This window comes from Balaenoptera musculus, chromosome 13 (assembly GCF_009873245.2).
Source record: "Balaenoptera musculus isolate JJ_BM4_2016_0621 chromosome 13, mBalMus1.pri.v3, whole genome shotgun sequence".
NCBI lineage: Eukaryota > Metazoa > Chordata > Mammalia > Artiodactyla > Balaenopteridae > Balaenoptera > Balaenoptera musculus.
In genome coordinates this window covers 59,064,323-59,091,650 of record NC_045797.1, presented here as the reverse complement: position 1 = coordinate 59,091,650, position 27,328 = coordinate 59,064,323, and the positions used below count along the sequence as shown (strand labels likewise).

The window sequence follows — 27,328 nt, the reverse complement described above, 5'->3', positions numbered from 1 at the left end:
TCATATCCATTAGAAGGGAACTGATTCAATTCCTGTCACTCTTTGCTCAAAAACTCTCCCAAGGAAAACAGCGAGTCCCTCCCAAAGGACACAAAGTCCTACATGATCTATATCTTACATCCCTTCCCTTCCTATGCCATCTCTTCCCACGCTCCCCTCTGTTCACTTCCTACTGGCTTCCTTACCCTCCAACAGCTCAGACTACTTTAGGGCCTTTGCATCAACGGTGCCCTCCGAAGTTGGTGTAACTGTCTCTCTGGCTCCAATGTTGTTGCTGTCAGAGGCCTCCTGAGACCACCCTTTACGCGACAGCAACCAATCCCCTGTCCTTTCTGTTTCATCATTCTCCCTACCAATTATTACCCACCTGATATTTGTTCATTTTGTCTCTCCAGAACTCCAGCTCCATGAAGATAAAGACTTTGTTCACTTCTATATTCCAAAGCTAGTAGTACCTGGCACATTGAAGGGGCACAAAAGTTTAATGCATAAATTATGCACCATCCAAGCAACTAAATAGTATGCAACTTAAAAAAAAAGTGCCATTTTTACTTATACGAAAGATCTCCAAGATATTAAATGAGAAAAACAAGGTGTATGTATTTTGTGTTAAAAGAAAAAAGGAAAGTGGGAACTCCCTGGCGGTCCAGTGGTTAGGACTCGGAGCTTTCACTGCTGGGGTCCAGGTTCAATCCCTGGTCAGGGAACTAATATCCCACAAACCACACGGTGTGGCTAAAAAAAAAAAAAAAAAATATGTGTACTCCGGCTATGTAACTGACAACAATAGTTGCCTTTGGGGAGGTAACTGGGCAGCTGAGAGTCAGGGGTAGGGAGTCCTCTCACTGTATACACATCGAGTGTATTACCAAATCAAAAAATGGAAAATAGGTTGGGCCAGCAGCCTGTGGGAAAAGTAAAAAGCATTAGGTTTGAGAAGTGGCCTTGAGGGCTGTGCTCTAGAACTACCCTTCTATCTAGCATCTTTTCCCCATTAAGTCTGGAAAGAAAATAGCTTATTAACTAGGACCAAGGGTTATTTTGTTCTTTTACTTCCTGACTCTTCCATAATGTGGTCTTGTTTTAAGGGAGCAGAAAGGTGCTTTATTGATTAAAAAAGTTAGGGCTTTGAAACCATTAAGTAGGAATCAAACTTTCCCTACCTTTTAGCTGGTTAATAGTACGATATTGTTACCAATCTCCCTAAGCCCATTTCCTCTTGTATGAGATGGGGTTTTTAACAGTATTAATTTGTTGTGAGGATTAAGTGACAATGTCCTTTGACATTTTTTACTAGAATGGTATCCTAAAGGTGCTTTTCTTCCCCACCTTTTAGATCTGGATATAACAGCTTTAATACTACCATACCTTAAACCTAGGCATCTTTGTCTCATTTCTTCGGCTTGTCACCAGTTCTCACCACCCTCCGAACACTCCAACACCAGCCAGGCCCCGAGTATTTCTTGCTACTTTGACCTTCTTTGCCTTCATGTCTTTCCAGCTAAAAAATTATGCATACATCTTTTAGGCTATACTATACAGCCCTCCCCTGCAAAAGTCTCCAAGCAATTGTTGCTCACTCAGAGCCAGATCTAATGAATTCTTTGCTCCTGTCCTTCACTGATAACTCATTGCCAACATGTCAGTTTCAGAGCTTTCAATTCCTACTTAAGCTTAATATATCCTGGAAATCACTGCGTTCCTTTAGACTTTGAGATAGGCTACACAAAGACAAAAACCACAGTCCCACACTACCATTCATTTAACCCAAAGTCACAAATTGATGGTATTTCAAGACCTCCTCAAATTTTATTCTTTGTCCTCAGGAGAGGGGACATGGTAAAATGGTAGGACCACACTTTAACTTGATACTTAGTTCAAAGCCCAAAGGAGAACTACCAAAGTGAAGTCATGAGTTATGCTTTACCTACCTCTATACCTAGGAGAGAGAACCAAGGTAAGGTTCATTGCCCAAAGCACTCAATGTCTGATGTGTTCAATTAGCTACCGATCAATGCCAGGTAAATAATTTAGAAGCAATGAGTTTAGACCAGCACTTTTCAAGTCAATCACAATCAATTTAGCAGTCCCAACCTCTAAACAAAAAAAAGGTGCACTACACCAATGTATCATTTTAAGATGTATACTAAACACAGGGCTACAGAGTTGCAGTCAAGGGTACAAAAGGTGTTGGTCTATACACCCAGTATTTCCTTTCCCATAAGGGTAAATAGAATTTTCTGTGCTTGTTTCTTAAAATCATCTTTGCCCCTAACCCCTCCTCCATATCATTTTTACCCTTTCACACTAATCTCTAGGATGCTGCTAGTAATCCATCCCAAAGCTACAGGATGTTTCCTACACTTGGCTCAGAACTCCCACTTCCAAAAATTGAATATCAGGACTGTTTATTCTCTGCAGATTTATTGTTGAGTAATCTTATCTTTATATAATACAGAACAATTAAAGCTGACCAAGTGCAACAAATAAGCCTGCTGATTACACACATAGCTTTATACCAACCATAAAACGCAGCCAGTTGTCAAAATTCCAAAAACAGAACATCCAAACTTCCAACATACTAATGATCATTCAGACCAGTAAATAAATTTGAGGCAGATCAGTGTTCCCAAATTGTAAAGTTATCCAATAACTTTGTTTAAAAGCATAAGAAACAAGGGCAGACAGCTGTGCCACCAGCACTAAATTTTTTTGCACCAAAAGCTTGACCAGAAAACTCAAAATTGTTACTGCCCTACGATACTTAAGATATTTGAAGTCCAAATAAAGAATCTACTGGCTCTAACATTCTAAAGTTTACCAGATGCTACCAAAAAATAACTACATGAGGTGTTGCTAAATATAGGTTGGATTTACAAAACTACTTTAGTCTTTTTAACATTTCTGATTGACATCTTTAATTACTTTGCACCAGCCTGGCAAAATAAGATAAAGTATGTTGGTGTTCGGGAACTGAAAAACCTAACTTGGGAATTAACAGATCTCTGCTCAGAATAAGGCAATCCATTTGAAGAGACAGAGGAGAATATCTGGGCTGGAAAATTTTGCAAAGCTGGTTTACATGAAGATGTTTTGTCCCAAATTCAGACAATTCTTCAAACATGCAAAAATTTTGGCATAAAATTGGTTAATGTTTGAAAACAAAGAAACAAAAGAACATTGAGTATAACTTCCTAGAATGGAGAACTTTAATTTGACACCATCCTATCTAATAGGCTGAAAACCTCAATTAGTTATTATACTTAAATAGGCTTCAGAAAATTCAGTTTCTCCAGCATTAAGTCCAGCTACTCTTGCTCAGTTCCTGTTGCGCTCACTTTATAGCAAGTCAGTGGTCCCTACAGCCTGACAGAAGAGATCATTAGCCTGATAACATCTAATAACACCAACTCCAATAGATTAATTTAGGGACTTGTCATGATGCATTCATGCTACTAAGGGGGACTCACTCGAGTTCTTACCACCTTACCCAAAACTCTAAGTGTAGAAAGGAATCTTCCAAGTGTATATATACTATTCAATGATGTTCAAGACTTAAATAACACCATTAAACTTTGAATGCAGGTCTGTATGAATATGGTTAATATCAAGGTTGACTCCTGAAGCCTACCAAACTGAGGAGCATTAATACTGAACACAAATCAAAAATCTAATTAGAAACATTTTTTATTTTAAATGTGCCAAATAAAAACCCACATTTTCAGACCATAGGATGTTAATACATTCAACAAAAATTTATATTACCTTACTGCTGTGAATTTACAGAGTAATAGTCCAGATCCATTTTGATTAGATGGTTGAATTACCCTTCCCTAAGTTACACTTTACAGACATCACAAATCCCTTATAATAATGTAAACAAAATAACTTTTCCCTAAAAGGTGAACTTGAGAACTTCAGTCCACTCTTTCAGGACTTGCACTTCTTCGCGGACTTCCTGATGGGGAACGACTAAAAAGAAAAACATTAGGTTTGGAACCAATTAGTGTCTACTGAAACTCTTCTTGCATATATGTCAGGGCAAAACTCAAGTTTCAATAAATTCAAAGGTGGCCAAAGGTAGTAAATTCCTACAGCAGAAGTCTAAAAAATTATGTAAGGCTTAATAGCCTCTTCACTAATATTACAAAATTTAAAGAGAACTGCTTGAATTTTGGGGATTTTTTTTTTTTTTTTTGGATCACCTAATAAACTCTGCATCTAGTATTCTAATATATAGCACCAATTCTCCAAAGAGCTCAAAGCCCGGAAAGTAGGCAGTAAGCAAACAAATTCTGCAGAGGCCACACCTGACAGTTAAGATCTGGCAACAAATTATTTAGCTTACCTTCTTTTTGGAGATGGAGATCTGGACTTCGATCGGCTGTCAAAACATGAGAAATTCTATTAAAAAAACGTACTATCCAACCCCTTAAGTCACAATACCATGAAATGAACCCCCAAACTGTCTTGACCTTGAACTGTCCTGCATTTAAACTGAAAACGAACCTACCAATTTTTCACTAACAAAAGCTAATCTTATAACACCTGTTCTTCATAAAATAAGTGAACTGCTTTATTTTATCACAAATAACCTTTTACACTCTACTTTAAGCACAATGAACTCAGAATGCTTCTCCATGCATCTATCAATTCTAACACAGGTCTTACTATAACCCCAAATTCACCAACTTCTTTTTCACTGTAGCTTGACACACCCTTGTCCAGGAAGTCAGCCAGAACAGGCCATGTATAAATGAAATTCTAAAGTTTGGTTTATTAATAAGGTATTGTGTTCCTACTCAATACCTAAGCTTACAGCTAACACTTGAAATTTCAGCAATTCAAAAACACTTTGGATATTGGTGCCATGTAACTAGAAGAGCATCAATGAGATTTTTACCCTACCTGCTTCTTGGTCGTGAAAGAGACCTGGATCTTGATCTCGACCTGGACCGGGATCTTAACAAAAAACAGAAATACAATTATACCAATTAGTCCATAGGAGTGATTTCCTTCAACACCTACTGAGTACCTTATTAGGTAGGCTAGGAATAAAGTGGCTAAAACAGAGCAAGATGCCATGTATCAGTCCAAGACTGGACAAGTAATTGCTTTCGATAAGTTCTGTTATCAAATAAAGAACCACCTTTTCAATTATCTATCATGAGTTGGGTTGTCACAGTTCCTGTACAGAGGTATATTCTTAAACAGTGTACAGTATCCAAAAGAAATATATGGTGTTCGTTTGAGAAAACTGGTATTTTATCTTAGAAGAATCAAAGCAACCCCCTGAACTGAAACCATTTCTTCAGGTGGTAAGCTCAGTGAAAAGCCATGACTGGTAACGTTTTGTTCTTGGATCATCAACAAACTGTCATGGTTCAGGGACCATCCATTTGAGGTCCTGCAACCAAGCTAAATGCATTTATCTATAGAGTCCAGATATTTTTCAATTGGACCACAGGTTTTTGAATCCCTGCGTTTATAAAGACTGTGCTATTACTGAACAGTAGTAATTCCCAGTAGCATTCCCTACCACTGACACATGAGTAGCACTATCAACTCATTATCTAGAATTTTATCCATTTCCATCACCTTTTAAGGTCTTCTACAAAGGAAGTAAAAAATGCGGAGGTGCCTAATTTGATTTTTAACTTTTTAAATTTCAGTGTCTAACCCAAGTATCTGGTTAAACAGGCCATGCTCATCCATGTGTATGTTACCCTAAACAAACTTTCCATGGTCTCAAACTCACCACCATCATTCCAAAGAGAAACTTGTTTTAACTTGCTTCTAACTCTAAATAAATCTCCTCCTGGTTCTAATGGGTTTCTTACCAGGGATCAGGCAACTATCATCTTTTAGTGCTATTATCATTTACCTATACAACAGATATAAGCTGACTCCAGAAGTTTCCAACATGTTTACCCAGAGTGTTCACTGGAATGATTTGAGGATTTGTGCTTTGGACCCTCCTCTATCACCTCTGTAACAGCCCTTAAAATCTTTAGTTGGGCTTTTCTTCATCTTGACGTGTACACATTCAACGTTTTCCTGAAGCATTCCGTGTCAATTAGGTCCTTAAGATACTCCACTGCTGTCATTAAGACGTGACAATCCAAATACAAATAAGGGGAAAAAAAGGTGCTACATACTGGAAATACCTCGATCCTTTTATAGAACCAGACCTAGATCGTCTGAGTGAAGCTGATCTTGACCTACGAAGAGACACAGATCTTGATCGCCGAGGAGATGCTGATCTTGACCTAAAAATTAAATCAAAGTTGTTTAAGTCCACTTCCAATTAAAGTTTTTTTTATTTCTTGTTAAAACTTGAATTAAGCAACATCTCTCACCTCCTTCCCCTGCTCCTGCTGCGAGAGCGAGAGTATCGCCTACCTCTGGATCTTGAATGTGATCTAGACCGTGACCTATTTTTCAAGTCAGAAAAAAGCAAAATGTTAGATGGCAACTCCTTTTTAGAGTTCGTGTGTCTCTGCTGAAATCAAATCTCAAGACTATTTAAACTTAGTGTCTCATTTGGAAATAAACTCTGGGCCTATTAGTTGTCTTTTTTTTTTTTTTTTTTAAACTACCTAAAAAAAGATTTGTTAAAAGCTCAATTACATCTTAGAATTACATAATATAAAACACTGTAAGGTGTATTTAAAATAAACCTTGCAAGTTTGCAGGTCGACCCTCTTTGGCCCATGGTCTAGTAGATCTAGACGATCTAGAAGTATCTATAGCCGATCGCTGCATCTAGATGTTTTCTTCAATCTAACGACGATCAAACTGACAGCCAAATGAGCCAGGTGAGGCTTGATTGACGCAAGAAGATTTTTCTAGTTGGGAATGTGGTCAATCTGGTGTTCCTCTTTCTAAACCGGAGGGGGCCCCAATTGTAAGCCAAATTTACTGTTACGGCGATCACCGTCTCAAATTTTCTGCCCTTTAAAGAATAAGGTGAAGCTAGGTGTAGATGACTCGAGGGGATCTGGCCTCTTATGCTGATCACCTCAAGGTCTAGGAGGATCTTAATTGTCGGATTTGCAAGGCGCCTCAGCATGATATCATAAGGCTCGTGACATTCTGAATCAAGGCGACTGACTCAAACGAAGAAACCTGAAAGGTTTTGACCAGGTTGATTATTAATACATTAACATTTAATTAAACAAAAACTGTAAAATACACCTGTACAATTAACATTCAAGTTTATAGAAAAATACTAGTTTTTCTGCCTTGCTAATAAGAAAATTAACTTGATTAACCAGTACACCAACCACTCCTTTATTAAAATAAATACCTGCTTCTTCTTCGGCGGCTATAGCGATGACAATCATAAGCATAATGTCCCTTTTCGCCACACTCATAGCATCTATCATTGGGATCAAAGGGACGTCGGGCAGGTGGTCTATCAAAACGAGATCTCCGAGGCATGCCTGTTGATAGTTCAACTCTCACTCGGGAACCACAAATCACTCTATAAAAGAAAAACAATGAAATTCTAATGCTTTAAAAAACAAACAAACAAACAAACACGTGACTCCTATATTTAGAACTTTCCAAGCACTCTTTCTTTGCCCTCACAAGCTTCAGCTATACCTTTAGAAGCCTTTCAAACTCCACCTTTGTTCCCCAGCTCCTGTCTTCATAAACTGACTACCTATTTATTTAAAATCTCCTCCAGACAACAGAATCCAAGCTTCGCACAGGAATATTCTCACGAACACTTAACTTTCATAACCGACATGTTACTTACTTCCCATCCAGGCCTCGCACTGCATCTTCTGCATCTCTAGGGTCTTCAAATTCCACAAAGGCAAATCCCGGAGGATTTCTGGCAATCCACACAGTTCTTAAGGGACCATAATAACTGAAAGCCCTTTCTAACTCTCCTTTGCCAGCACCAGTTCCCAGGTTACCAACATACACCTTGGTTTCTGTTTAAAAACGCAAATAGAAGAATGCATGTTATGAAAAAACTGGCTTAAGTTTGAATTCTTCGCCTTAAAAGAGTCCATCCTTAAGACTGCAAAGCATGTTTAACGCTCTCTCAAGGATTGACTTTAGCCTTAAAACCAACAAAGTCCTTACATTTCTGAAAAGCTAAGCGTACGACAAAGTTCTTAACGTTAAAAAGGGGGGGGGGGTGGTGGAGGGGAACCTCCAAAACACAAGCACAGCCGCGTGGTAGGACAGTCCGAGGCGTGGGGCGGGATCCGCCCCGGCCCCGCCCCCGAGGCCCGGCAGGCCCAGGCGCGCTAGGAGCGCGCGCGGGTCGGCAGCGGCAGCGGCAGCGGCGTCGGCGGCGAGCTGCCCCGGCGGAAGCCGGACCGGGAAAGCGGGTCTGCGCCGGCTCTCGCGGCAACCGCCCCAGGCGCAGGCTCGCCCACGACTCCAGGTCCCCCGCCCCAGAGCATAAATCGCGCTCGAAAGAGCTACAAGAGAAAAAGACACCAGCCGCCAGACCTAAAGATCCTGTTATGTCTCCACTCCCACTCAGGAGTCCGACTGACCGACGAGACCGCGCAGCACGAAACTGCCACAGTTTTGTTCAGTCTTAAATTCACTCCTTTTACGGCTGCGACCACATCTGTCCGCCAAAGTGGCGGGAAAGCGCCAAGGAAATGCGCCACCATGGTCGTCAATGTGCGCAAAATGGCAGCCGAGGGCGGGGGGGCGTGGGGAACGGGCGGGCGGCTCGAAGAAGGGCAACAACGAAACAGGGACCGAGGGCTGGGCGGGAGACGAAAATGCCCAAGAATTGATATCAACCCCGGCACAGACCTACCCCAGCCACCTCCTGTCCTCCTTCGATACCCCGCCCCTGCCGTCTCTGGCTTCGTATGGTGTACGCCGAAGCCGCCATTACGCACGCGGAATAACCGTCTCCCAGCCGGCGCGCCAACCTCACGGCTCTAAAGACTCACTACACCCACAGCAACGTCCCTCACTGGCCCCTACCCTCTTACCTCCTCCGTACCGCCCGTAACGCGACATGATGACTGGCCTGCGAGCTCGGCTCTTTCAGCTCGCAGCGCCCAGAGATCGATTACTACAAAGCCTACTCCGCAGCCACACTCGCCAACGGTCCCGGCAGCACTACGAGGAAAAGCCTGGGTTCGCGTTTATATATGCGGCGGCTGGGTTTCTTTGCGCATGCGTCGTCTCGACGTTCTGCGCGGCACAAAGGAGCTGGGCGGAAACAGCCTAGAAGCGGCGCGGAGGGAACTGAAAAGGCTAAGATGCGAATCACTGGCGGAGGGATACGTTCCCATGGCAACGCCAAGGGCTCGCCTGTAAACCCGCCCCCTTCCCTTTCCCTGTGCCCTCCTTATTTTCCTCCCTTCTCCGTCCACGCTTTCGTTTTCACCAATCTAGGAACCCTCAGCCCTGGTATTCTTACTACAGGTGCACGAGACCGGGCTTATGAAAGGCTGTAAAATTTAACCGCTGATGTTGCAGCCGTCGCCGCCTTTCTGCTGGGGGACCTGGCCTAGACTGCTACTCATTGATCTTCGGGGCTCGTCAGAGGTAATCGGGAGTTTGGCCAGGGTGAGAACTCCATGAACCCCGCCGTTGTGAGTAGTGGTCTCTGCACCACAGGCCTCAAAAGGGGTGACGCCCTCAAGGGACCGCCCGCCCTGCATCGACCATCCAGCCACTTCAGAACCAGCCATAAGTGTTCAGCAACACGGTCCGAGTTCTTGGAGTCAGGAGGACAAAGGAATAGAGGGTGTTTTTTCCCCCTGTTATATTGCCCTAAATCCTTAAATCATTTTGGTAGTAGCAATTCTGAAATTATTTGCATTTGAAGCAGAGTATTTGTGGTTCCTTTCTAGTGCTTTCTGCTTTGTATTGTAGTACCACATCTCGTCCACTAATACTCAGATCCTGCGGACGAGGACTTTCTTAAGTCGTCTCTGAGTAGCAGCCTTGCTGCTCAGCCACTGTATATATTCAATAAATGAAAATCTTTTCTTTGTTAGAATCGCTTAAAAATCCAGTTTCAACTTTATACAATGTATTTGCCAGGTACCAACTCTATAAATACAGATTTAACTTCTTTTTTTACCATCCATTAAAAAAAAAAGACATTACACTATAAATACTTGGAATACACGAGTTGGAAATATTCCACAAAACAAGAGGAAATTCTTAGGTATTTGTATTTTTATTTTTTTCATCTGCTGTAACTTCACTTGGTATGTATAGGTGTGGGATACAGAGTATAGGAGAAAGGGGGCTTAGTTAAATAAGCATGTATTCAGGTAAAGTATGAATTCTCTCAGAGTAATGCTGCGAATTTATTTTTTTTTCCATAATTTTTCAAATTATGGAAGAAATTGGTCTATTTCAAGAAGACCTCTAGTAAGAAAATAGAAGTTTATAGTCTGTTATATTTGTTCTCCCTTATTTATTTTTTGTTGTTATCTGCTTAACAGGGTTTTTCTTAAAAGGATTAAAGAATAAAGATCTTTTATATACTCCTTTATATATTCTTTATATAGAAAGAGCATAGGTACAAAGTGTAGGTAACTTATTAAAAGGTAGTGCTTATTATACCACATACCTCCTCATAGACCTCAATAAATATTTTTTGGCTCTGAATACAAAGTCTATTGTACAAAAGAGAATTTTTAAGCAAATAATAGTGTAAACAATAAGAAAAGCAATTGTCCAACTTACTACAAACTGATTTCATCACATTAAGGGGAAAAGGGTAAACCTCGACTGGTTTGCCTGTCTCTGTACCTAAGTATTATTTCTCTCTCATTAAAGGAGGGCCAGTTCTAGGCTGGGCTTTACTAACCTTGTTGCCATGAAAAAATAATAGTACTGTATACTACTTTCGTACACTGTTAACACTGAAAACCCTTTCTCTAAGAACATGTAACCAGTTCTTTTCACTAAATGTCAATCCAATCAGGGAGATTTTTTTGTACAGAGTTCCTGTATTCCTGCTGATTCTTTTGAAATCAGTTTCACATACATAAATTTCTGCCTCTAGAATTCTGGGTTAAATTATTGTCACATTTCCAGATTCAGTTTGAATGTGAAAGTTACTTAATTCAATTCAACAAATATCCTAATATTTCCTAATATCCATTGAATAATTCTTAAGTTTCTGTTGTTAAATATTGATAATATTATTAGTTTATGAAGGGAGGGGTAATTCTTTTGAAAGCTGCAGCTTTCAAATTTTATCTGCATTTCCTAGATTCACTATTTCCAGAGAAGCATTAAAGAAATATTCACATTTTATCTTACTTTATTTTTAGTTTCACTTTTAAGTCATTGTCTCCATTTTAGCTTGGATGTGAAAACTTTAAAACAAGAAAAACAAGTTTAGACCTTTTGCACATGTATTACTTTTTAGTATAAAAAATAGTCTTTATATTAGAATAGTATTACCAACAGTAGTTTTTTTTTGTTTTGTTTTTTTGCCTCAGGCCTTCGGGGATCTTAGTTCCCCAACCAGGGATTGAACCTGGGCCCTCAGCAGTGAAAGTGCGGCGTCCTAACCACTGGACTACCCGGGAATTCCCCCAACACTAGTCTTTTAATATGTATTTATGTATGTTCTGTGTATGTTTGTACTGTAGGTCATCCAAACAACTGTTCAACCACAACTTTCTTTTCTTGTTTCAACATTTCATACTCTTCTATTCCCTCTAGAATACTTTTAAATTCTGGGAAGGAAAAATTATTAGAGGCATGTTTATAAGTCTTTCATATTGTATAAAGAAATTAACTTCTCATTAGCCAAGTACTGGACTGCAATCAGTACTGAAGTATATGGGAGGAAGAGGGGAGCAACAGTTACAGAGCACCAGTGCTTTGACCAACTGCAAGGAGTAAACTAGGGAAAATTGTGATGCAAGAGTGACCCACTGATACAAATATTACCTAAATGGATGGTTTAGGCATGTAAAGCAATCCAGGAAGAGGGAGGCTTTCAGAGGAATGCCTGATTGTATTAAAAAGTGAGAAACTGTAACATTATCAAGCCCTAAAACAATCACTTGTGTTGTTCCTTCTCTAAAGGAAGAGTATTAATGAAAGGGACTTGGTCAGCTTGGTGTCTTAATTAGAGAGAGCTAGACTAGCTTAGACTTTGAGTTTAGCACTTAGCACTATCTTGGAAGGAGCGAACCTCTGTTATTGACCACCTCTCAGCTGTACTTAGAGAAATACCGTGCAAGACCATTGACTTGACTTTGTTTGATGTTTTGATAGTGAGCTACTAATCCCTGGAAATGAATATCTTCTATTGTAAATCAATAAAAATAATTTTAGTTCATAAATCCTTCTCTTAGGAGAAATGGTATAGTGTAATGATGAAGAGCATACGCTTATGGAGTGTGGCAGAGTTGGGTTGGACGGTTAAATAGCTGCCTACCCTTGACCAAGTTTTTTATCTCCTGATACTTCAGCTTCCTCATCTGCAAAATGGGGTTTAATAATAGTACCTATTTCAGAGAGTCGTTGTTAGGATAGGATGAGGTAAACCAAGTATATAACATTGCACGGTGTCTAGCACACACTGAGTGTTCAATAAATGTTAGGAGGAGGAGGAGGAGGAGTAGCAGTAGTTTGACTAATCTTTGTCAGTTGCTAAAAATTTGATAGGATCCAGCGCATGGACGAAATAGAAGTTTCATCAAAGCTGGGGAAGAAACTCTGGAACGTGGTGGTGACCAGCCTTAAGTGGCCACTCCTAAGATGTCTTTGTCTGTTCACTCAATGACTTCAGTAAGGGAAATTGTCACTTTTCTTCTTTGACCCAGTCCACATAGAGAAAAATAATCTGACACATATAACGCAAAAACTCAGAAAAAGAAAGTTTCTTCATGAAAAGTAAATCCCCAGGAATCCCAAAATCACATGCTGAAACGTTCTTCAGGGTTCTGTGCAACGGTATTTTCCTGTGGAATAGGGAGATATGTGTTCAGGAGCAATGTGGAAATTGTCACTTTTATTACAAAATTTAGTCTTGGAAGCTAATATCTATGAGATTAGGTATACTTAAAAAAACCCAAAAAAACAAATAGGGAATTCTCTGGCGGTCCAGTGGTTAGGACTCAGTCCTTCCATTGCTGGGGGCCTGGGTTCGATCCCTGGTCGGGGAGCTAAGATCCCGAAAGCAGCGTGCCCAAAAAAATAAAACAAATTTAAAAAAAAATTTTTAAGCAAATAAAATCTACTTCAAACCTTATGACAAATGGATACATACACTGTAACTCTCAAATAGATAATTAAGTTAAAACTGCATATGAAAGAAATGGCTTGAAATTCAGAGATAGGAGGACTTTTGTTAGATCACTAGTCTAACCACCTCATTTTTCAAATGAGACTAAGACCTAGAATTGCAGCATGATGAGTGCAATGTTCCCAAATCCTGCTACAAAGACTGTCAGTCTGTCCGAACTTCGATGAAAATTTCTCCCATCTCAGAAAAATATAAACTATTGGTAACCACTCTTTCTTGGGAAAAACCATCCTTTATTCTGTGACTATGTCTTTCTTTTTTTTTTTTTTTCTGGTAAAATGCTCCTCCCCCCAATTTTTTTTAAATGAAAGGATGCTGAGGATAATTTTTTTTTAATCTCATGTGTTTTTGTTTTTGTTTTTTAATTTTATTTATTTATTTATTTATTTTTGGCGGCGTTGGGTCTTCGTTGCTGCGCGCGGGCTCTCTCTAGCTGCTGTGAGTGGGGGCCACTCCCCGTTGCGGTGCGCGGGCCTCTCATTGCGGCGGCTTCTCTTGCTGCAGAGCACGAGCTAGGCACGCGGGCTCAGTAGTTGTGGCGCGCGGGCTCAGTTGATCTGTGGCATGTGGGATCCTCCCGGACCAGGGCTCGAACCCGCGTCCCCTGCACTGGCAGGCAGACTCCTAACCACTGCGCCACCAGGGAAGTCCTCATGTGTTTTCTTGATAGAAAAAGTTTGTCCCCTCCATCCCCCCAATTTTTTCAGATCTATCTAGTTCCCCAAATTCAAGAATCTAGAATCTCTAGTAAAGAACAAAGCATGACTTTACCCCCCAAAAAATCAGACAGTAAGAAAATTTTAAAAAGAAAAAATGTCTAACCTTACCAAAAATGCAAATTAACACAACATGCTATTTTTGTCAGGAGTGCAGTGAAATTGGCACTTACACTGATGGGAATGTGAAATAATACATTTGAGGGGGTCAATTTGGCAATGTTTTAAAATTATTAAATTGTACGTATATTTTGGCCCAGCAATCTTATTTCCTAGAATTCATTCTAGAATTAATCATAGATATACATAAAGATTTTTTTTTCTTTTTTTTAGAATCAATTTTATTTATTTATTTATTCTTGGTTGCCTTGGGTCTTCGTTGCTGCGTGTGGGCTTTCTCTAGCCACGGCGAGCGGGGACTACTCTTCATTGCGTTGCTCGGGCTTGTCATTGCAATGGCTTCTCTTTTTGCAGAGCACGGGCTCTAGGCGCGCAGGCTTCAGTAGTTGCGGCACGTGGGCTCAGTAGTTGTGGCGCACGGGCTTAGTTGCTCCGTGGCATGTGGGATCTTCCCCGACCAGGGATTGAACCCGTGTCCCCTGCATTGGCAGGCGGATTCTTAACCACTGCGCCACCGGGGAAGTCCCTGCATAAAGATTTATATGCAAAAATGTTGGTAGGATCTTATTTATAATGTCAAAAATTGGAAATAGTTTGAAAATCAAACATAAAGGGATTGGTTAAATGTTATGGCACATAAATTGGTTACATATATTATGGCCATTAAAAACCACATTGTATAAGACTTTAATGTCAGAAAAATGTTAATGGTATATAGTTAAGTAGGAAAGCAGATTTCAAAACAATGTGCATGCACAAAATAATTCTGGTTTTGTAAAAATAAATCATTAATAAAAGTAATTTAAGTTTTCTTGTTTTATTTTTCTGTATTTTACAGTTTTCTATAATTTTTCTTTTTAAAGTGAGAGGCTTGGAGACAGAATTCCAAGTTTCAACTGAGAATCACTCTTTAGTAGTGTTAATTGGAACATGTGACTATACTTGTCATTCTAGGCTCAAGATTTCACAGAAGAAAATGGAGGTTTTAATGATGCTATCTGTGGGTGGGTGGTATTATGAATGTAGTTTACATGAGTTTTGGTTATTTTTTAATTTTTTTCTGTTATGACCTGTATTGCTTATAATAAAAAATTAAATGTAATCTTAAATATAAATATCTTAAGTGGAAGTAGTAACGGGGAAATTAAACAGGATAGTTAATATGGGAAGAATCTAGCATTAATATGTATACTCCCAAACTGTTAACTGTGGTTGCCTCTGGGAAGTGGAATTTGGTTGAAGACAGAAAGGAGCCTTCATCGTTTAACTGTACAGTGTAGTCTTCTGTATTGTTTGAAGATTTTGTGTTTTTTTAAGCAAATATAGTACTTTTGTAATAGTGCTTCAACATTATAATATGCCCTTCTCCCACACTCTCTATACTGTTTACTCACCTTTATTTTCCTTCATAGCTCTTCTCACCTCTGACCTCTTCATTTATTCTGTGAGAGTCTCTCACAGTGTGAGATCCACAAGGGCAGGGACTTTGTTTTACTCACTGATACATTCCTACTGTCTGGCACTGTGCGTGGCCTATAGAGTACTAGTTTCTCAGTAATATTTGTAGCATTAATGAATTCTACTAAGAAACTATTTCACATGGTTGGTGATCAATTAATATTTACAAATGATTTTCCCAAGGTTATACAGCTATTTAGGTCCAAATCTGAACCTCTGATTCTCTCAGTCCATAGAGCTTTCTTTTGAGCCACACTGCCTCCCTGAAAGTAACTTGTTTTGGCTTTTTATCAACTCTGAGAGTTGCAGTGAAACATTTGTTTTATGTTATAAAAATGTGCCTGTGAAACCTACAGATGTACTACCATTTTTCTGTAGGACACCGTTGGTATTTAAAGCAACAACAACAAAAACTCTACTTTATCCTAGAATTTTTAAAATTATTTTTTAATTGAAGTATAGTTGATGTACAATATTATATAAGATACAGATGTACAATATAGTGATTCACAATTTTTAAAGGTTAAACTTCACTTATAGTTAATGTAAAACTGTATTGTATATTCCCCATGTTGTACAGTATATCCTTGTAGTTTATTGTATACCTCCCCCCTTTTCTCTCCCCACTGGTAACCACTAGTTTGTTCTCTGTGTCTGTGAATCTGCCTCTTTTTTGTTATATTCACTAGTTTGTTGTTATTTTTTAGATTCCACATAAAAGTGATAGCATACAGTATTTGTCTTTCTCTGTCTGACTTATTTCACTTAGCATAATGCCCTCCAACTCCATCCATGTTGCTGCAAATGGCAAAATTTCATTCTTTTTTGGCTGAGTAGTATTCCATTGTGTGTGCATGTGTGTGTGTGTGTGTGTGTATCACATCACATCTTCTTTATCCATTCATTTGTTGATGGACACTTAGGTTGCTTCCATATCTTGGCAATTGTAAATCCTGCTGCTATGAATATTGGGGTGCATGTATCTTTTGAATTAGTGTTTTTGTTTTTTTCAAATATATAGCCAGGAGTGGAATTGCTGGGTCATATGGTAGTTCTGTTTTTAGTTTTTTGAGAAACCGCCATACTGTTTTCCATAGTGGCTGCACCAATTTACATTCGCACCAATGATGTACCAGGGTTCCCTTTTCTCCTCATCCTTGCCAACATTTCTTATTTGTGTTCTTTTTGATGATGGCCATTCTGACAGATATGAGGTGATATCTCATTGTGACTTTGATTTGCATTTCCCCAATGACTAGCAATGTTGAGCATCTTTTCATGTGACTGTTGGCCATCTGCATTTCCTCTTTGGAAAAATGTCTATTCAGGTCTTCTGCCCATTTTTTAAATTGGGTTGTTTGGTTTTTTTGATGTTGAGTTGTATGAGCTGTTAATATATGTTGGATATTAACCCCTTATCAGTCATATCACTTGCAGATATTTTCTCCCATTCAGTAGGTTGTCTTTTAGTTTTATCAGTGGTTTCCTTTGCTGTGCAAAAGCTTTTAAGTTTAATTAGGTCCCATTTGTTTATTTTTGCTTTTATTTCCTTTACTCCAGGAGGTGGCTCCAAAAAAATACTGCTGCGATTTATGTCAAAGAGTGTTCTGCCTATTTTTTTCTTTTTTTGGTGTGTGTGTGTGTGTCATCACTTCTTTTTTCTTTTTTTTTTAACTTGAGTATAGTTGTTTTACAATATTGTGTTAGTTTCTACTGTACAGTGAAGTGAATCAGCCATATGTATACATATATCCCCTCTTTTTTGGATTTCCTTCCCATTTAGGTCACCACAGAGCACTAAGTAGCGTTCCCTGTGCTATACAGCAGGTTCTCATTAGTTATCTATTTTATACATATTAGTGTATATATGTCAATCCCAGTCTCCCAGTTCATCCCAGCCCCCTTCCTCCCCTTGGTATCCATACGTTTGTTCTCTATGTCTGTGTCTCTATTTCTGCCTTGCAAACAGGTTCATCTGTACCATTTTTCTAGATTTGCCTATGTTTTCCTCTAGCAGTTTTATGGTATCTGGTCTTACATTTAGGTCTTTAATCCATTTTGAGTTTATTTTTTGTATATGATGTTAGAGAATGTTCTAATTTCATACTTTTACATGTAGCTGTCCTGTTTTCCCAGCACCACTTATTGAAGAGACTGCTTTTTCTCCATTGTATAGTCTTCCTCCTTTGTCATGGATTAATTGACAATAAATGCATGGGATTATTTCTGGGTTCTCTATTCTGTTCCACTGATCTGTATGTTTGTTTTTGTGCCAGTACCATACTGGGTTTTTTTAGGGTTTTTTTTGTTTGTTTATTTATTTTTGGCTGCATTGTGTCTTTGTTGCTGCATGCGGGCTTTCTCTAGTTGCAGCGAGCGGGGGCTACTCTTCGTTGTGGTGCATTGGCTTCTCATTGTGGTGGCTTCTCTTGTTGCAGAACACGGGCTCTAGGTGCGTGGGCTTCAGTAGTTGTGGCACGTGGGCTCAGTAGTCGTGGCTCCTGGGCTCTAGAGCACAGGCTCAGTAGTTGTGGCACACGGGCTTAGTTGCTCCGCGGCATGTGGGATCTTCCCAGACCAGGGCTTGAACCCGTGTCCTCTGCATTGGCAGACAGATTCTCAACCACTGCACCACCAGGGACGTCCCTGGGGTTTTTTTTAATTAATTAATTAATTAATTAAGTTAGTTTGTTATTTGGCTGTGTTGGGTCTTCATTGCTGCATGTGGGCTTTCTCTAGTTGCGGTGAGCAGGGGCTACTCTTTGTTGTGGTGCGTGGGCTTCTCATTTTGGTGGCTTCTCTTGTTGCGGAGCATGGGCTCTAGGTGCGTGGACTTCAGTAGTTGTGGCTCACGGGCTCCAGAGCGCGAGCTCAGTAGTTGTGGCACACGGGCTTAGTTGCTCCACGGCATGTGGAATCTTCCCAGACCAGGGCTCGAACCTGTGTCCCCTGCATTGGCAGGTGGATTCTTAACCACTGCGCCACCAGGGAAGTCCCAGTACCATACTGTTTTGATGACTGTATCTTTGTAGTATAATCTGAAGTCAGGGAGTGTGATTCTTCCAGCTCTGTTCTTTTTTCTCAAGATTGTTTTGGCTGTTTGGGTCTTTTATGTTTCCATACAAATTTTAAAATTATTTGTTCCAGTTCTGTGAAAAATGCCACTGGTATTTTGATAAGGATAGTATTGAATCTGTAGATTGCCTTGGGTAGTATGGTCATTTTTAACAATATTAATTCTTCCAATCCAAGAACATGGTATATCTTACCATCAGTTTGTGTCGTCTTCAATTTATTTCATCAGTGTCTTCTAGTTTTCTGAGTACAGGTCTTTTACCTCCTTAGGTAGGTTTATTCCTAGATATTTTATTCTTCTTGATGCAATAGTAAATGGGATTGTTTTCTTAATTTCTCTTTCTGATAGTTCATTGTTACTGTTTAGAAATACAGCAGATTTCTGTATATTAATTTTGCATCCTGCAACTTTTCTGAATTCATTGATGAGATTTGGTAGTTTTCTGGTGGCATCTTTAGGATTGTCTATGTATAGTATTATGTCATCTGCAAACAGTGACAGTTTGACTTCTTCCTTTCCAATTTGGTTTCCTTTTATTTCTTTTTCTTCTCTGATTGCTGTGGCTAGGACTTCCAAAACTATGTTGAATAAAAGTTGCAAGAGTGGGCATCCTTGTCTTCTTCCTGATCTTAGAGGAAATGCTTTCAGCTTTTCACCATTGAGTATGATGCTTGCTGTGGGTTTGTCATATATGGCCTTTATATGCTTACTATGCTGCCAGATATTTGGTATTGGTTTTGTTTCTCTGGAGAACCCTGACTAATACGGTATATTATACCATAAACAATTTTCCAAGTCATTAAATATTCTACAACCTTATAATATTTGCATAGTATTCCATTGTATGGGTATCCTTTGTTGTAAGAAATTTAGATTGTTTTCGTTTTTTTATACTATAAATAATGCTGAAGTGTATACAACTTGTATAAATGCATATCCCTGATTATTTCTTTAGAATAATTCCATAAGTGAAATTACTGGATCAAAAAGTATAAAAAAATATAAGAGCTTTAAAACATGTTGCCAAGTAGCTCTCCAAAAGGATTATAGCCATTTATACACCCACCAAGTAACACACAAGGATATTTGGTTCTCTGCACCTTCATTAATATTGTATGTTATAAATTTTTTATCTGCCAAGTTTGATTTTTTAATGGATATTTTTTTCATTTGTATTTTGTTGATTTACAGTGAGATTGAACATTATGCTCACTGGCATTTTGTTTATGTCACTTGCTGATTTTTCTGTTGTAGTGTTTCTTCTATCTTACTGATTCATAGGCACTCTTACCATACTAAGGACTTCAGTTATTTGTGTTCACTGTTAAATTTTCCAGACTCTTATAGTTTTTTTCAGAAGCTTACATTTTTAATTGATATGTAATTGACATATAACATTGTATAAGTTTAAGATTTATAAGTTGATTAGATATATTTACATATTGCAGTGTGATTACCACTGTAGTGTTAGCTAACATGTCTATCATGTCACATAATTATTCCTATTTTGTGGTGAGAACAATTAAGATCTAGTCTCTCAGACACCTTGAAGTTTATAATACAATATTGTTGACTCTAATCATTATGCTGTGCATTAGATCTCCAGGATTTATTTATCTACCAGTTGCAAGTTTATACTCTTAAACAACATTTCTCCAATTCCTCTACCTCCCATCCTCTGGTAACCACCATTCTACCCTCTGTTGCTACAAGTTTAGCTTTCTCTTTCTTTTTTTCAAATTTTTTTAAATTGAAGTATAGTTGATTTACAATATTGTGTTAATTTCTGCTGTACAGCAGAGTGATTCAGTTATACATATATATAAATATATACATTCTTTTTTATATTATTTTCCATTATGGTTTATCTCAGGATATTCAATATAGTTCCCTGTGCTAAACAGTAGGACCTTGTTGTTTATCCATTCTGTATGTAGTAGTTTGTATCTGCTAATCCCAAACTCCCAATCCATTCCTCCCCCACCCCACCTCCCCCTTGGCATCCACAAGTCTGTTTATGTCTGTGCAGACTCTTACAGTTTTAACAGTTGATTGATTACTTCATCCTGAATTTATCTTAGTATATGTGAATTGAAAACTGTTATAGCCATGTGATAAATATTCATTTAGGTTAATGACTAAGTGCCAGTCATTGTACTCTGTGATGAAGACAAATATAAAAGATGCAGTCAGAAGACAGACACTTGAAAAAATATATATATCAAGTGCTGTGATAGAGATAAGCATAGGGCATCATAGGAGCACACAGGATGTTCAGTTATCTTAGACCAAAAGAAGAAATCAAGAGACCCTCACATCTTCTACATCTCTGCTCAAATTTCACCTTATCAGGGAGGCCTTTCCTGGCTTCCCACCATATACTAGCAAGTACTTCACACCTCATCCGTCTCTAAATTCTTTATTCTGTCTTAACCTGTTTTATTCTTCTTCTGGCATATATCAACAGCTGACATGCTATTTATTCATTTATTTATTGCTTTTCTCCCCCATCACGATGTCCCTCCCTCATGTCTCTTCCCTAAGAAAATTATGTCCATGACAGCAGGGTGTTTGTTTTTTTTTAAATAAATTTATTTATTTTATTTATTTTTGGCTGCGTCACATCTTCATTGCTGCACGTGGGCTTTCTCTAGTTGTGCAAGCGGGGGCTACTCTTCATTGCGGTGCACAGGCTTCTCATTGCTCTTGTTGCGGAGCACGGGCTCTAGGCGCGTGGGCTTCAGTAAGTGTGGCACGTGGGCTCAGTAGTTGTGGCTCATGGGCTCTAGAGCGCAGGCTCCGTAGTTGTGGTGCACAGGCTTAGTTGCTCCGCAGCATGTGGGATCTTCCTGAACCAGGGCTTGAACCTGCATTGGCAGGCGGATTCTTAACCACATCGCCACCAGGGAAGCCCAACAGCAGGGTCTTTGTTTTGTCCACTGCTGTACCCCCAGCACCAAGAATAGTGCTTATCATGTGGAAAGAGCTCAGTTAAGTATGTACTGAATGAATGACTGGAAGGAAGACTCTTCTGTGTTAGTGGAAGAGATTTTTCTTATCTTATCCTCCCTTCACCTGTGCTCTGTGCATCCCCCACTACCTCCTTTTTATTGAATTGTTCCTTTCTGTATCTTCAGCCTTTCCTTCTCTACCTTACTCGAGTTCCCTAACTGTCTGATCTTCTTGGCTCAGCATTAGCCTTTCCTAATCACTAGAGTAATCCTTCCAAACACAGACAAGCAGATAGAAGTAAAGAAGGCATTTCAGATAGAGCATTTTAAGCAAAAGAATGATAGGAGTATGACTCTGACTCTATCACCAAAAGCTTTGGGACTCCCAAACATAGCAGTCTGCACCATAAATCCCATTTAAAAATTTCAGTAAGCACCTACTATATTCCAGGCTATGGGGGGATGGGTATAGAATAATATATTGAGTATTTACTATATATGCCAGATATTATCCTGACTGCTTTGCAAGTATTAATTCACCTAATTCTCCCAACCACTTTTTGGTAGAAGTACTATTATTCCCTATTTGCAGATGAGAAAACAGAGGCCAAGCAAGTGGGAGAATCAGGATTCACACCTTAGCAGCCTAACTTCACAGTCTTTGCATTTTACCATCTTATAACCTTAGGGATAAGCCTTGTTAAAGAAGTATGCTGGGGCTTCCCCAGTGGCGCAGTGGTTGAGAATCCGCCTGCCAATGCAGGGGACACGGGTTCGATCCCTGGTCCGGGAAGATCCCACATGCCGCGGAGCAACTAAGCTCATGTGCCGCAACTACTGAGCCTGTGCGCTAGAGCCCGTGAGCCACAACTACGGAGCCCATGTGCCACAACTACTGAAGCCCGTGCGCCTAGAGCCCATGCTCCACAATGAGAGAAGCCACTGCAATGAGAAGCCCGCGCACCTCAACGAATAGTGGCCCCCGCTCGCCGCAACTAGAGAAAGCCCGCGTACAGCAACGAAGACCCAACACAGCCAAAAATAAATAAATAAAATTTCCTTAAAAAAAGGAATTATAAAATAAATAAATAAATAAATAAAATAAAGAAGTATGCCCAGGGTGATTTGGAGGACAAGAGAGAGGCACCTCATTCAGCAAAGTAAAATTGCCAGAGTTTGGTCACTGATGGATATGGGAGGAGAAAAAAAAGAGTCTACGGTGAATGATGGTGTCAACCCTCTAGATAGGAAATACAAGAGAAGGAGGAGGAGGAGATGGTTTCGGGAGTCAGCAAATAACATCCCTTTTCCTTCCCTGAGTTCAGAACCAATGAGATATAGATGCAAGAGTGAGGCAGAAGGAAATCAAAACATGACCTTTTTGACTGAATTGATAGTTACTGTGACTTCAGATGTGCTGCCACGCGGGCTAACTTATGTGGCCACCCCTTAATGAAACAAATTTACCCACCTGGTCCCACATGTAGCTGGAGAGCAGAAAACAAACTCTTCCTGTTTTTTGGTTTCAGACTTTGCACAGGCTGTTTCCAAAAGAAGAAATTCAGAAGGCATAAAGGGACACTTCCCTAGTTCCTTCTATCAACTCCCAGCCAGAAGTAGGCCCACCAGCCAGGAGTATTTCTCTAGCAGAAAAGTCTCCTTATGGGAACATTAAGAATAGGGAATGCGGGGGGGGGGGGGTGAGGGAAATAGGGAGAGGTTGGTAAAAGAGTACAAACTTTCAGTTATAAGATGAATAAGGTCCGAGGCTCTAATGCGTAACGTGGTGACTCTGGGCGTAGCAAACCTAGCAATTACGTAGCAGAAAGATAAGTTCACAGCTTGCTTTCAAGAAATTCCTAGAAAGATGTATGGGCACCCGAATCCATTTAGCAACCATTTATTAATGCCTACTTTGTTCAAGGGATTGTACTAGAACTGGGATATAATGCTGAATAAAATACAAATCATGCCTTGAAGCTCCAGGCCAGTGGTGAAAGCAGGTGTATAAGTAATTACAATACAGTGAGATAAATACTAATAAAAATATATACAGCATGCCATCAGGGTGATTATGCTGACAGACTTAGGTAAGGTTTCAGAAAAAGTAAAATTTGAGCTGTCTTCGCTGGGGAATAGGGATTCTAGGGAATATAATTTGAAACCATTAGGCCAGAGGAAAGGAAACTTTGTCCTTGAGTTAAATATGGCCCTCATCTAGGTTTCTCCAGCCAACCTTAATCTAGTCACTACTGCAGTCCCAAGAATAATTTTCCTCTTAATGGGCTTCAGAGCTTTTCCACTCAGAGCTGAGCCTTCTAGTTAAATGTGTAATTAACTTAGCTTTTCAACGAATAGTGATTACAGTTGCTAATACTGAAACATAACTAAACCTTAAGGTGTAAAAACAAGCAATTTTATTAAAATAATATCTTCGAGGCTGTCCTCCCCCATTAATTTTTTCTCATATATAACTTATTTTCCCTCTGTTTTCTCTCTTCCCTCTGTGTAAAAACCTGCATCTCTTCTGCTTTTCTCTCTTCCTTTGAATGTTCTCCTCTGTTTTACTTTCCCCTCCTGTCTTTTAACATATAAAAATACAGAATTAAAGTACATTTTAAGCTGTATTTGTAATTATTGCTAAACATTGTGAAATTTACTATTGAAGTATTTTGTCTGTGGTTTCTGTTTTTTTTTGCAGTTTCTATTTTTACAAATAGATTAATTGAACGTATTGTATTATTATGAATATATTAAGTAGCTTGCTAGTTGGAATTGGTTTTCCATCGTGCCCACCCTCACCCCACCTTCCTACCAAGATGCTATAGTAACGCTGTGATCAAAACTATTACATTTGATTTCTTTTCCTAATTGCAGCAATGCGAGGAAATCTTTCTAGTTTACACAGCACTGTCCATGTCAAGAGTCCTATACAACTAACCGTAATATTTTATCAAGACCTAGTTTTCTATGAAAATATATACAAGCACAGCAGTGGTACTAAGAATAGCATGGGGTGGATTTTTAATTCCCATCATCTTTAGTCTTTGGTCTGGACAACTTACCCTTTCCTCCAGTCTTAACTAGAGACCTATGCAAATACATTCTTCTTTCCCGCCAGATTCTTGCCCCCAAGGTCTTCCTGTAGAGAATTCCCTTTCTTTGTACAGCTGTCATAGTACAGTTCTACAACACAAATACACAAAAGAATGATCTTATGAAAATGATAGTCTGGAGGGATGGTTAACAAAAGAGATCTTCGGTTCACAAAGGATTTGCTTCCCAGTGTTCTAAAAGAGCATGTTTTCTTTAGTACATTCCAGATGATTTGAACTTTTCAGAAATTCATCTTCTAGGTAAATAAAATTATCTTTTTTCCCCCTTTGTCCAACAGAGATGAGAATATCCTAATCTGCACCTCACAACTATTAGTTTGCCTCTGTTATAACAGCAACACTTCAGGCTGTGGAAGAAGTGACCCCAGTCAGGAGAGCAGAAGCTATACCCTCATTGCAGCCACATCACTCCACTTCAGATATTTCTCATTTCTAAAGGGTGGAAACAAATATGTCACCTCCTCTGAATAAAAGAGAAAATAATGAGGATGGCCTTACATCATTTAGTAAGGGAGAAAATGATAAGGAGGACAAGTTCGAAGATGCCTATGAAAGTATCCCCGCAGCAACAACAGTGGATCTAATATCTTCCCTGGAGGAATGCACAACTGGATTGTATTTATTTCTAAATAACAGATTCTCAGATGCCATACATCTCATTTATCCATGGTCGAAAAACAGCATGTACCATTCCCTAATTTATGGTATCCTTATGGTCGTCAAGGCCTTCTTGACTTTTGATACACAGGAGATAGAAATTGGGATGACTGCCACAAAGGAAGCTTTGAGAACCTGTAATAGTTTCCGAAGAAAATCTAGGATGATGAGTTTTTCTCGTCTAGTGAATAAGCAGGGAATAAATGCTATCAAAGAAGAGGAATTGCATGCAGAAGTCTGCTATGCTGCGTGTTTGATCTTGAAATCCACTGTAACGTTTATACAGGATGACAGTGTGCTTCGTTTTCTTAAAAGCGGGATCAACGTTGGGTTAAGTTACCAAATATACAAAGACTCTCAGCGAGTATTAACACAGATACCTAATTACCAAAGTAAAACTTACAGACACCTGGTTGGAGGCATAAAATTTGGACTTGGAGTATTCAATTTGATATTATCACTTGTGCCACCAAAGACACTTAAACTACTCGATGTTGTTGGATATTCTGGCGATAGAGAGGTAGGCTTGACTTTGCTTCATGAGAGTGCATCTGAATCCCATATAAATAATATCTTAAGTGTTTTGACTCTATTCTTTTATTACAATTATATCTCTGTAGCTTTTGGTGTTGAAAAGAGCCACAATTCTGCTGTAGAGAATCTCTCCCTAATCTACCTCCAGAAATTTCCAAACTGTGTCATACTTAAATTTTTTCATGCACGTTTTACTATGTTGAAAGGATATTTTAAACATGCCCAATTAACATTACAGGAATGCATTTTTATTCAGAACGAATGGAAGCAGGTTCATCACCTTTGTTACTGGGAACTCATGTGGTGCCACATTTTTCTGCTGGATTGGAAGCAGGCTTACCACTATGCCGAGCTACTGTTTCAACACAGCAGGTGGTCCAAGGCAATATATTCGTTCGCTAAAGCTTCCCTACTGGCCGTGCTTCCTTCTGATTTTGTGAAATCGGTAAGTGAGGACATGAGCTCGCTCTTCTTAAACGTGGATAACCTGAGAATCAGAATTTTAGGAACTTCTGTGCCAATAGAAAAGTTTGTTGCTGAGAAGGGTCAGCGCTATGCGACCACCGCAGGCTGGTTTACAGCACGGCCCATTTTGGAACTCATGTATGCCTGGAGTGGTTTCCGAGTCATGAGCAAAAAGCTAGAGCTTATTTCAACCTGGCTATCAATAATTGACAAAGGAGGAGAACTTTTACGAGAAAATCCAAGTAAAGAGCATGGCACAGATGACATAAGTTCGTTAAATTTACTGAAAGGTCTGTGCCTGAAATACTTAGGCACATGTTCGATGGCCAAGCACTACTTTAATCATGTCATTCGAAAGGAGAAATTGTTAAAACATGACCACTATTTGGTGCCGTATTCATACTATGAACTGGGAATTCTATACTATCTAAAAGGAGATTATGCCAGTGCAATAAAAAACCTAGAAAACATAAAAAACTACAAAGACTATTCCATGGAAGCCTGATTACAGTTTAGGGCTCACATAGCCCTTGAACAAATAGCTAAAGAAAAGTGATTTAGACACAAAGTGTGGTTTTGTTTTTTAATGGGTGAAGTATCTACAATCAGCAAGGTAATTAACAGGTAGAAAAATAATTTCTTTGTGGAAGAAATCCAAGAAGAGGCAGCTGCTAAGAATCTGACCAGTAACCAGGAAGAAATGAATTGGCCATTACTTTTCCCTCTTTCCTTCTGCATACCTATAAAATGGAATGTCTTAGACTGGCAAATGGAGTGATGCGCATTTTTTAAAAAGGGAAGGCAAATGATGTACATTATAAAATGTACTGCTCTCTTATATGTTATGAATTTATCGATTAAGTTAGGCAACATTTTTAAAAACAAAAAATATTTTTTAACGTCTCACTAGGTAATGTATACAGCTCACAAATAAAATAGGGAAAGTAGCTATACTA

At 39.2% G+C, this 27,328-nt stretch overlaps 2 protein-coding genes and 1 non-coding gene across 5 annotated transcripts; 1 reads left to right on the top strand and 2 right to left on the bottom strand.

Moving 5' to 3' along the window:
- Nucleotides 1-367: 367 nt before the first annotated feature.
- Nucleotides 368-9,146, bottom strand: SRSF7 (serine and arginine rich splicing factor 7). Of its 3 annotated transcripts, XR_005022435.1 has the most exons (9): nucleotides 8,979-9,146; nucleotides 7,766-7,946; nucleotides 7,310-7,486; nucleotides 6,360-6,434; nucleotides 6,159-6,269; nucleotides 4,909-4,962; nucleotides 4,349-4,384; nucleotides 1,369-3,972; nucleotides 368-455 (listed from the first exon to the last, which is right to left on the bottom strand). XR_005022435.1 is itself a non-coding variant. In XM_036873545.1 (8 exons), the coding sequence occupies exons 1-8, from the start codon at nucleotides 9,004-9,006 to the stop codon at nucleotides 3,918-3,920; spliced, it is 708 nt and encodes a 235-aa protein (XP_036729440.1). In that variant the 5' UTR covers nucleotides 9,007-9,135; the 3' UTR covers nucleotides 3,670-3,917. The 3 variants fall into 3 exon arrangements, 2 of the variants coding, with proteins under 2 accessions (XP_036729440.1, XP_036729441.1); XM_036873545.1 differs by lacking the exon at nucleotides 368-455 and having other exon boundaries at nucleotides 3,670-3,972; nucleotides 6,168-6,269; nucleotides 8,979-9,135; XM_036873546.1 differs by lacking the exon at nucleotides 368-455 and having other exon boundaries at nucleotides 3,670-3,972; nucleotides 6,192-6,269; nucleotides 8,979-9,135.
- Nucleotides 9,147-9,250: 104 nt separating this feature from the next.
- On the top strand, nucleotides 9,251-26,928 carry LOC118906167 (tetratricopeptide repeat protein 39B-like). Its single transcript, XM_036873542.1, is given in 2 exon segments — nucleotides 9,251-9,561; nucleotides 24,995-26,928. A coding segment is annotated over 1 exon segment (1,761 nt). The 5' UTR covers nucleotides 9,251-9,561; nucleotides 24,995-25,167.
- On the bottom strand, nucleotides 11,477-11,549 carry TRNAE-UUC. Its single transcript has one exon. It is a non-coding gene; the product is annotated as a tRNA-Glu (tRNA).
- Nucleotides 26,929-27,328: the final 400 nt, after the last annotated feature.